This window comes from Eucyclogobius newberryi, unplaced genomic scaffold, assembly GCF_026437365.1.
Source record: "Eucyclogobius newberryi isolate DKJ021-1_F unplaced genomic scaffold, fEucNew1.0.hap1 SCAF_18, whole genome shotgun sequence".
Classification (NCBI taxonomy): Eukaryota; Metazoa; Chordata; class Actinopteri; order Gobiiformes; family Gobiidae; genus Eucyclogobius; species Eucyclogobius newberryi.
In genome coordinates, this window is record NW_027315812.1 from 2915544 (window position 1) to 2926222 (window position 10679).

Here is a 10679-nt window from a genome sequence, read left to right on the forward strand (position 1 = left end):
GTGGCTTTAGAGTCTGTGTGTACAAGCTCTAACACAGCTGTGGCTTTAGAGTCTGTGTACGAGCTCTAACACAGCTGTGGCTTTAGAGTCTGTGTGTACAAGCTCTAACACAGCTGTGGCTTTAGAGTCTGTGTACAAGCTCTAACACAGCTGTGGCTTTAGAGTCTGTGTACAAGCTCTAACACAGCTGTGGCTTTAGAGTCTGTGTACGAGCTCTAACACAGCTGTGGCTTTAGAGTCTGTGTGTACGAGCTCTAACACAGCTGTGGCTTTAGAGTCTGTGTGTACGAGCTCTAACACAGCTGTGGCTTTAGAGTCTGTGTGTACAAGCTCTAACACAGCTGTGGCTTTAGAGTCTGTGTGTACAAGCTCTAACACAGCTGTGGCTTTAGAGTCTGTGTGTACAAGCTCTAACACAGCTGTGGCTTTAGAGTCTGTGTGTACGAGCTCTAACACAGCTGTGGCTTTAGAGTCTGTGTACGAGCTCTAACACAGCTGTGGCTTTAGAGTCTGTGTACAAGCTCTAACACAGCTGTAGCTTTAGAGTCTGTGTGTACAAGCTCTAACACAGCTGTGGCTTTAGAGTCTGTGTGTACAAGCTCTAACACAGCTGTGGCTTTAGAGTCTGTGTGTACAAGCTCTAACACAGCTGTGGCTTTAGAGTCTGTGTGTACGAGCTCTAACACAGCTGTGGCTTTAGAGTCTGTGTGTACAAGCTCTAACACAGCTGTGGCTTTAGAGTCTGTGTGTACAAGCTCTAACACAGCTGTAGCTTTAGAGTCTGTGTGTACGAGCTCTAACACAGCTGTGGCTTTAGAGTCTGTGTGTACAAGCTCTAACACAGCTGTAGCTTTAGAGTCTGTGTGTACAAGCTCTAACACAGCTGTGGCTTTAGAGTCTGTGTGTACAAGCTCTAACACAGCTGTGGCTTTAGAGTCTGCCTGCCGGTTTCTGCTTTGTGTGAATTTGCCCGTTGTGCATATTTCACATTTTTGGTTGGATTTGTCATGTTTCCCTTTTATAGACATTCCTTCAACCACCTTTTCTAATTTTGCAACATCATAAAAATTGCAATGACCAAGTATCCTATGCCACGTTTGAATGTCATGACACCCATAGACTACATCAACATTTTCATCTTCTACTGTGCTAAGGTAATACAGCCTACCATACACGTCCATTTTGAATTTGGTACCATCCTTATGGACCAGCCAGTCATTACCGTCCTTAAAGTGGACCTCAGCTCCGTTGGCGTCGCTGCTTTCACTGAAAAGATGTCCTGTGGAAACGATGGGATGTAGAGTGCCTGTTTGAGAATCGTTTTCACTCTTCGTCCCTCGCTGTCCAACAAGTAGATTTCAGCATCTCCCCTCATTTTCGCCATCCTGCTCACCTTGGATCCGTCGGCAAGCTCGATCATGTGGTCCTCAGGTCTGAAGCTCTTGTCAACTGTTTTGAACTTTGTGGCGTTGTTGATCATGTGTGTTGTGGCGCCGCAGTCGACCATGAGACCTTTCTTGTTTCCTCTTTGTGTAGAGCAGTCACTCATCTTGAAGAAACAAAAAGATGTAGGCTCTGCCTCCGTCTCTCCATCAACTTTCTTCACATAATCACGGCCTCGTCCTCGATATTGTCCCCTTCCGCGCTGTGTTGTGTCCCATTTTCGTTCCTCTTTTCTCAACTGGCATCCGTCCAGACATGTCCTGGCCATGTGTCCCTTTTTACTGCACGTGTAACATTCAACATCAGCCAGGACCATTTTCTTTCCTCTTCCTCATCCTCGTGACCTTGTTGCCCAACTAGTCTTCATCACGTTGTCTTCATCAGCATTCACGTCACTCTTCCCATATTTTTCAGTACTCTCATAACTTCGCAGTTTAGTTTTAAACTCGCTGAACGTTACAGTGTCATTTGTCTGGGTGATGTGCACGACGAATGGCTTGTATGAATCAGGCCCTTTAACTACCATCGCTATCTGAAGCCCATCACTAATGTGCTCTTCTCCTCTTCTCAATGACGTGAATATAGTCTCTGCTCGAATAATATAGTCAGTTACCGTTTCATTGCTGGTCTTATGAAGCGAGGAAAGTTCACAATATAAACTCACAACGCGAGGTTTGTCCTTTCCAGCGTAGTGTTCGCGGAGAATATTCAGTGCTTTTCTTCCGTCTCTTTTCGCGTCTCTCATTACCAATGACAAGCTCTTGTTGTCCAGACATTGCACTAGCTCTGCATATGCCTCGCCGTTCTTCGTCTCATCTTCCGCGTAAGCATCTTCGTCCTCCTCATCCATCTCCGGGTCTTCCGAGATAACTCCTCTGAGGCCGCGTAACTCCATATGCGCGAGGAACCTCGTTTCCCACAGCTCGTAACTTTTCTCTTCGCCGTCGAATAAAAGTCTGAACCACTTTTGGCCTACTTGACTGGGCCCATAACCTGTTACGTTAGACATTCTGCAGCAGTCTATCGTTTTGTAGTCACCAAAGTGGTTCGGGGGAAAAAATACAGACAACCGTCGTCTCTTTGGTCTGAGGGAAAAACAACACTACTGACCATTCATTACAACACAACAACACATTCACTGATCACGCAGGTAACACATGGCTTTGCTCCATCTGCAAGTATGCTCAACACCTGTTCTGACCCGCTTTAGTCCTGTTCTGACCCGCTATAGTCCTGTTCTGACCCGCTTTAGTCCTGTTCTGACCCGCTTTAGTCCTGTTCTGACCCGCTTTAGTCCTGTTTTGACCCGCTTTAGTCCTGTTCTGACCCTGTTTAGTCCTGTTCTGACCCGCTTTAGTCCTGTTCTGACCCGCTTTAGTCCTGTTCTGACCCGCTTTAGTCCTGTTCTGACCCGCTTTAGTCCTGTTTTGACCCGCTTTAGTCCTGTTCTGACCCGCTATAGTCCTGTTCTGACCCGCTTTAGTCCTGTTCTGACCCGCTTTAGTCCTGTTCTGACCCGCTTTAGTCCTGTTTTGACCCGCTTTAGTCCTGTTCTGACCCTGTTTAGTCCTGTTCTGACCCGCTTTAGTCCTGTTCTGACCCGCTTTAGTCCTGTTCTGACCCGCTTTAGTCCTGTTCTGACCCGCTTTAGTCCTGTTTTGACCCGCTTTAGTCCTGTTTTGACCCGCTTTAGTCCTGTTCTGACCCGCTTTAGTCCTTTTCTGACCCGTTTTAGTCCTGTTCTGACCCGCTTTAGTCCTGTTCTGACCCGCTTTAGTCCTGTTTTGACCCGCTTTAGTCCTGTTCTGACCCGCTTTAGTCCTGTTCTGACCCGCTTTAGTCCTTTTCTGACCCGCTATAGTCCTGTTCTGACCCGCTATAGTCCTGTTCTGACCCGCTTTAGTCCTGTTCTGACCCGCTTTAGTCCTGTTCTGACCCGCTTTAGTCCTGTTTTGACCCGCTTTAGTCCTGTTCTGACCCTGTTTAGTCCTGTTCTGACCCGCTTTAGTCCTGTTCTGACCCGCTTTAGTCCTGTTCTGACCCGCTTTAGTCCTGTTCTGACCCGCTTTAGTCCTGTTCTGACCCGCTTTAGTCCTGTTCTGACCCGCTTTAGTCCTGTTTTGACCCGCTTTAGTCCTGTTTTGACCCCGCTTTAGTCCTGTTCTGACCCGCTTTAGTCCTTTTCTGACCCGTTTTAGTCCTGTTCTGACCCGCTTTAGTCCTGTTCTGACCCGCTTTAGTCCTGTTTTGACCCGCTTTAGTCCTTTTCTGACCCGCTTTAGTCCTGTTCTGACCCGCTTTAGTCCTGTTCTGACCCGCTTTAGTCCTGTTCTGACCCGCTTTAGTCCTTTTCTGACCCGCTATAGTCCTGTTCTGACCCGCTATAGTCCTGTTCTGACCCGCTTTAGTCCTGTTCTGACCCGCTTTAGTCCTGTTCTGACCCGCTATAGTCCTGTTCTGACCCGCTTTAGTCCTGTTCTGACCCGCTATAGTCCTGTTCTGACCCGCTTTAGTCCTGTTCTGACCCGCTTTAGTCCTGTTTTGACCCGCTTTAGTCCTGTTCTGACCCGCTTTAGTCCTGTTCTGACCCGCTTTAGTCCTGTTCTGACCCGCTTTAGTCCTGTTTTGACCCGCTTTAGTCCTGTTCTGACCCACTTTAGTCCTGTTCTGACCCGCTTTAGTCCTGTTCTGACCCGCTTTAGTCCTGTTTTGACCCGCTTTAGTCCTGTTTTGACCCGCTTTAGTCCTGTTTTGACCCCGCTTTAGTCCTGTTCTGACCCGCTTTAGTCCTTTTCTGACCCGTTTTAGTCCTGTTCTGACCCGCTTTAGTCCTGTTCTGACCCGCTTTAGTCCTGTTTTGACCCGCTTTAGTCCTGTTCTGACCCGCTTTAGTCCTGTTCTGACCCGCTTTAGTCCTGTTCTGACCCGCTTTAGTCCTTTTCTGACCCGCTATAGTCCTGTTCTGACCCGCTATAGTCCTGTTCTGACCCGCTTTAGTCCTGTTCTGACCCGCTTTAGTCCTTTTCTGACCCGTTTTAGTCCTGTTCTGACCCGCTTTAGTCCTGTTTTGACCCGCTTTAGTCCTGTTCTGACCCGCTTTAGTCCTGTTCTGACCCGCTTTAGTCCTGTTCTGACCCGCTTTAGTCCTTTTCTGACCCGCTATAGTCCTGTTCTGACCCGCTATAGTCCTGTTCTGACCCGCTTTAGTCCTGTTCTGACCCGCTTTAGTCCTTTTCTGACCCGTTTTAGTCCTGTTCTGACCCGCTTTAGTCCTGTTCTGACCCGCTTTAGTCCTGTTCTGACCCGCTTTAGTCCTTTTCTGACCCGTTTTAGTCCTGTTCTGACCCGCTTTAGTCCTGTTTTGACCCGCTTTAGTCCTGTTCTGACCCGCTTTAGTCCTGTTCTGACCCGCTTTAGTCCTGTTCTGACCCGCTTTAGTCCTGTTCTGACCCGCTTTAGTCCTTTTCTGACCCGTTTTAGTCCTGTTCTGACCCGTTTTAGTCCTTTTCTGACCCGTTTTAGTCCTGTTCTGACCCGCTCTCTCCAGGTGAGGTACAATACGGAGGTCGAGTGACCGATGACCTGGACAAGCGTCTGCTCAACACTTTTGCTCAGGTTTGGTTCAGTGAAAACCTCTTCAGCCAAAAGTTCTGCTTCTACAGCGGCTACTTCCTCCCAGAGAAGATGAGCAGTGTCCAGCACATCGTCCAGCACCTGGACCTGCTGCCGGCCTGCGACTGCCCACAGGTTTGTGTCAAAGAAGGACAGGGTCGTGTCAAAGAAGGACAGGGTCGTGTCACAGAAGGACAGGGTCGTGTCACAGAAGGAGAGGGTCGTGTCAAAGAAGGACAGGGTCGTGTCAAAGAAGGAGAGGGTCGTGTCAAAGAAGGAGAGGGTCGTGTCAAAGAAGGAGAGGGTCGTGTCAAAGAAGGAGAAGGTCGTGTCAAAGAAGGACAGGGTCGTGTCACAGAAGGACAGGGTCGTGTCACAGAAGGAGAGGGTCGTGTCAAAGAAGGACAGGGTCGTGTCAAAGAAGGACAGGGTCATGTCAAAGAAGGACAGGGTCGTGTCAAAGAAGGAGAGGGTCGTGTCAAAGAAGGACAGGGTCGTGTCACAGAAGGACAGGGTCGTGTCACAGAAGGAGAAGGTCGTGTCAAAGAAGGACAGGGTCGTGTCAAAGAAGGACAGGGTCGTGTCACAGAAGGACAGGGTCGTGTCACAGAAGGAGAGGGTCGTGTCAAAGAAGGAGAGGGTCGTGTCAAAGAAGGACAGGGTCGTGTCAAAGAAGGACAGGGTCGTGTCAAAGAAGGAGAGGGTCGTGTCAAAGAAGGAGAGGGTCGTGTCAAAGAAGGAGAGGGTCGTGTCAAAGAAGGACAGGGTCGTGTCAAAGAAGGAAAGGGTCGTGTCAAAGAAGGACAGGGTCGTGTCACAGAAGGACAGGGTCGTGTCAAAGAAGGAGAGGGTCGTGTCAAAGAAGGAGAGGGTCGTGTCAAAGAAGGACAGGGTCGTTTCAAAGAAGGACAGGGTCGTGTCAAAGAAGGAGAGGGTCGTGTCAAAGAAGGAGAGGGTCGTGTCAAAGAAGGAGAGGGTCGTGTCAAAGAAGGAAAGGGTCGTGTCAAAGAAGGAGAGGGTCGTGTCAAAGAAGGAGAGGGTCGTGTCAAAGAAGGACAGGGTCGTGTCAAAGAAGGACAGGGTCGTGTCAAAGAAGGACAGGGTTGTGTCAAAGAAGGACAGGGTCGTGTCAAAGAAGGACAGGGTCGTGTCAAAGAAGGACAGGGTCGTGTCAAAGAAGGAGAGGGTCGTGTCAAAGAAGGACAGGGTCGTGTCAAAGAAGGAGAGGGTCGTGTCACAGAAGGACAGGGTCGTGTCAAAGAAGGACAGGGTCGTGTCAAAGAAGGAGAGGGTCGTGTCACAGAAGGACAGGGTCGTGTCAAAGAAGGACAGGGTTGTGTCAAAGAAGGAGAGGGTCGTGTCAAAGAAGGAGAGGGTCGTGTCACAGAAGGACAGGGTCGTGTCAAAGAAGGACAGGGTCGTGTCAAAGAAGGACAGGGTCGTGTCACAGAAGGACAGGGTCGTGTCAAAGAAGGAGAGGGTCGTGTCACAGAAGGACAGGGTCGTGTCAAAGAAGGACAGGGTCGTGTCAAAGAAGGACAGGGTCGTGTCACAGAAGGACAGGGTCGTGTCAAAGAAGGACAGGGTCGTGTCAAAGAAGGACAGGGTCGTGTCAAAGAAGGACAGGGTCTTGTCAAAGAAGGACAGGGTCTTGTCAAAGAAGGACAGGGTCTTGTCAAAGAAGGAGAGGGTCGTGTCAAAGAAGGACAGGGTCGTGTCAAAGAAGGACAGGGTCGTGTCAAAGAAGGACAGGGTCGTGTCAAAGAAGGACAGGGTCGTGTCAAAGAAGGACAGGGTCGTGTCACAGAAGGACAGGGTCGTGTCAAAGAAGGAGAGTGTCGTGTCAAAGAAGGACAGGGTCGTGTCAAAGAAGGACAGGGTCGTGTCAAAGAAGGACAGGGTCGTGTCAAAGAAGGACAGGGTCGTGTCAAACAAGGACAGGGTCGTGTCAAAGAAGGACAGGGTCGTGTCAAAGAAGGACAGGGTCGTGTCAAAGAAGGACAGGGTCGTGTCACAGAAGGACAGGGTCGTGTCAAAGAAGGACAGGGTCGTGTCAAAGAAGGAGAGGGTCGTGTCACAGAAGGACAGGGTCGTGTCAAAGAAGGACAGGGTCGTGTCACAGAAGGACAGGGTCGTGTCAAAGAAGGACAGGGTCGTGTCAAAGAAGGACAGGGTCGTGTCAAAGAAGGAGAGGGTCGTGTCAAAGAAGGAGAGGGTCGTGTCAAAGAAGGAGAGGGTTGTGTCAAAGAAGGACAGGGTCGTGTCACAGAAGGACAGGGTCGTGTCAAAGAAGGACAGGGTCGTGTCAAAGAAGGAGAGGGTCGTGTCAAAGAAGGACAGGGTCGTGTCAAAGAAGGAGAGGGTCGTGTCAAAGAAGGACAGGGTCGTGTCAAAGAAAGACAGGGTCGTGTCACAGAAGGACAGGGTTGTGTCAAAGAAGGACAGGGTCGTGTCAAAGAAGGACAGGGTCGTGTCAAAGGAGGACAGGGTCGTGTCACAGAAGGACAGGGTCGTGTCAAAGAAGGACAGGGTCGTGTCAAAGAAGGACAGGGTCATGTCAAAGAAGGAGAGGGTCGTGTCAAAGAAGGACAGGGTCGTGTCACAGAAGGACAGGGTCGTGTCAAAGAAGGAGAGTGTCGTGTCAAAGAAGGACAGGGTCGTGTCAAAGAAGGACAGGGTCATGTCAAAGAAGGACAGGGTCGTGTCAAAGAAGGACAGGGTCGTGTCAAAGAAGGACAGGGTCGTGTCACAGAAGGACAGGGTCGTGTCAAAGAAGGACAGGGTCGTGTCAAAGAAGGACAGGGTCGTGTCAAAGAAGGACAGGGTCGTGTCAAAGAAGGACAGGGTCGTGTCAAAGAAGGACAGGGTCGTGTCAAAGAAGGACAGGGTCGTTTTAAAGAAGGACAGGGTCGTGTCACAGAAGGACAGGGTCGTGTCAAAGAAGGACAGGGTCGTGTCAAAGAAGGACAGGGTCGTGTCAAAGAAGGACAGGGTCGTGTCAAAGAAGGACAGGGTCGTGTCACAGAAGGACAGGGTCGTGTCAAAGAAGGACAGGGTCGTGTCAAAGAAGGAGAGGGTCGTGTCAAAGAAGGACAGGGTCGTGTCAAAGAAGGACAGGGTCGTGTCAAAGAAGGACAGGGTCGTGTCAAAGAAGGAGAGGGTCGTGTCAAAGAAGGAGAGGGTCGTGTCAAAGAAGGAGAGGGTCATGTCAAAGAAGGAGAGGGTCGTGTTACAGAAGGACAGGGTCGTGTCAAAGAAGGAGAGGGTCGTGTCAAAGAAGGAGAGGGTCGTGTCAAAGAAGGACAGGGTCGTGTCACAGAAGGACAGGGTCGTGTCAAAGAAGGACAGGGTCGTGTCAAAGAAGGACAGGGTCGTGTCAAAGAAGGAGAGGGTCGTGTCAAAGAAGGACAGGGTCGTGTCAAAGAAGGAGAGGGTCGTGTCAAAGAAGGACAGGGTCGTGTCAAAGAAAGACAGGGTCGTGTCACAGAAAGACAGGGTCGTGTCAAAGAAGGACAGGGTCGTGTCACAGAAGGACAGGGTCGTGTCAAAGAAGGACAGGGTCGTGTCAAAGAAGGACAGGGTCGTGTCACAGAAGGACAGGGTCGTGTCAAAGAAGGAGAGGGTCGTGTCAAAGAAGGACAGGGTCGTGTCAAAGAAGGACAGGGTCGTGTCACAGAAGGACAGGGTCGTGTCAAAGAAGGACAGGGTCGTGTCAAAGAAGGACAGGGTCGTGTCAAAGAAGGACAGGGTCGTGTCAAAGAAGGACAGGGTCGTGTCACAGAAGGACAGGGTCGTGTCAAACAAGGACAGGGTCGTGTCAAAGAAGGACAGGGTCGTGTCAAAGAAGGACAGGGTCGTGTCAAAGAAGGACAGGGTCGTGTCACAGAAGGACAGGGTCGTGTCAAAGAAGGACAGGGTCGTGTCAAAGAAGGAGAGGGTCGTGTCACAGAAGGACAGGGTCGTGTCAAAGAAGGACAGGGTCGTGTCACAGAAGGACAGGGTCGTGTCAAAGAAGGACAGGGTCGTGTCAAAGAAGGACAGGGTCGTGTCAAAGAAGGAGAGGGTCGTGTCAAAGAAGGAAGAGGGTCGTGTCAAAGAAGGAGAGGGTCGTGTCAAAGAAGGACAGGGTCGTGTCACAGAAGGACAGGGTCGTGTCAAAGAAGGACAGGGTCGTGTCAAAGAAGGAGAGGGTCGTGTCAAAGAAGGACAGGGTCGTGTCAAAGAAGGAGAGGGTCGTGTCAAAGAAGGACAGGGTCGTGTCAAAGAAAGACAGGGTCGTGTCACAGAAGGACAGGTTCGTGTCAAAGAAGGACAGGGTCGTGTCAAAGAAGGACAGGGTCGTGTCAAAGGAGGACAGGGTCGTGTCACAGAAGGACAGGGTCGTGTCAAAGAAGGACAGGGTCGTGTCAAAGAAGGACAGGGTCGTGTCAAAGAAGGAGAGGGTCGTGTCAAAGAAGGAGAGGGTCGTGTCAAAGAAGGAGAGGGTCGTGTCAAAGAAGGAGAAGGTCGTGTCAAAGAAGGAGAGGGTTGTGTCAAAGAAGGACAGGGTCGTGTCAAAGAAGGAGAGGGTCGTGTCAAAGAAGGAGAAGGTCGTGTCAAAGAAGGACAGGGTCGTGTCAAAGAAGGACAAGGTCGTGTCAAAGAAGGAGAGGGTCGTGTCAAAGAAGGAGAGGGTCGTGACAAAGAAGGACAGGGTCGTGTCAAAGAAGGACAGGGTCGTGTCAAAGAAGGACAGGGTCGTGTCAAAGAAGGACAGGGTCGCGTCAAAGAAGGACAGGGTCGTGTCAAAGAAGGAGAGGGTCGTGTCAAAGAAGGACAGGGTCGTGTCAAAGAAGGACAGGGTCGTGTCAAAGAAGGACAGGGTCGTGTCAAAGAAGGACAGGGTCGTGTCAAAGAAGGAGAGGGTCGTGTCAAAGAAGGACAGGGTCGTGTCAAAGAAGGACAGGGTCGTGTCAAAGAAGGACAGGGTCGTGTCAAAGAAGGACAGGGTCGTGTCAAAGAAGGAGAGGGTCGTGTCAAAGAAGGACAGGGTCGTGTCAAAGAAGGACAGGGTCGTGTCACAGAAGGACAGGGTCGTGTCAAACAAGAACAGGGTCGTGTCAAAGAAGGACAGGGTCGTGTCAAAGAAGGACAGGGTCGTGTCAAAGAAGGACAGGGTCGTGTCACAGAAGGACAGGGTCGTGTCAAAGAAGGACAGGGTCGTGTCAAAGAAGGAGAGGGTCGTGTCACAGAAGGACAGGGTCGTGTCAAAGAAGGACAGGGTCGTGTCACAGAAGGACAGGGTCGTGTCAAAGAAGGACAGGGTCGTGTCAAAGAAGGACAGGGTCGTGTCAAAGAAGGAGAGGGTCGTGTCAAAGAAGGAAGAGGGTCGTGTCAAAGAAGGAGAGGGTCGTGTCAAAGAAGGACAGGGTCGTGTCACAGAAGGACAGGGTCGTGTCAAAGAAGGACAGGGTCGTGTCAAAGAAGGAGAGGGTCGTGTCAAAGAAGGACAGGGTCGTGTCAAAGAAGGAGAGGGTCGTGTCAAAGAAGGACAGGGTCGTGTCAAAGAAAGACAGGGTCGTGTCACAGAAGGACAGGTTCGTGTCAAAGAAGGACAGGGTCGTGTCAAAGAAGGACAGGGTCGT

The 10679-nt window shown here is 50.6% G+C and overlaps 1 protein-coding gene across 1 annotated transcript in view; it reads left to right on the forward strand.

The window, feature by feature from the left end:
- dnah5l (dynein, axonemal, heavy chain 5 like) overlaps positions 1 to 10679 on the forward strand; it is a 314079-nt gene that overhangs the window by 280141 nt on the left and 23259 nt on the right. The window contains exon 66 of the mRNA XM_072451290.1: positions 4991 to 5190. Within this exon, the coding sequence (XP_072307391.1) occupies positions 4991 to 5190 (200 nt within the window). The remainder of the gene's footprint in view (positions 1 to 4990; positions 5191 to 10679) is intronic.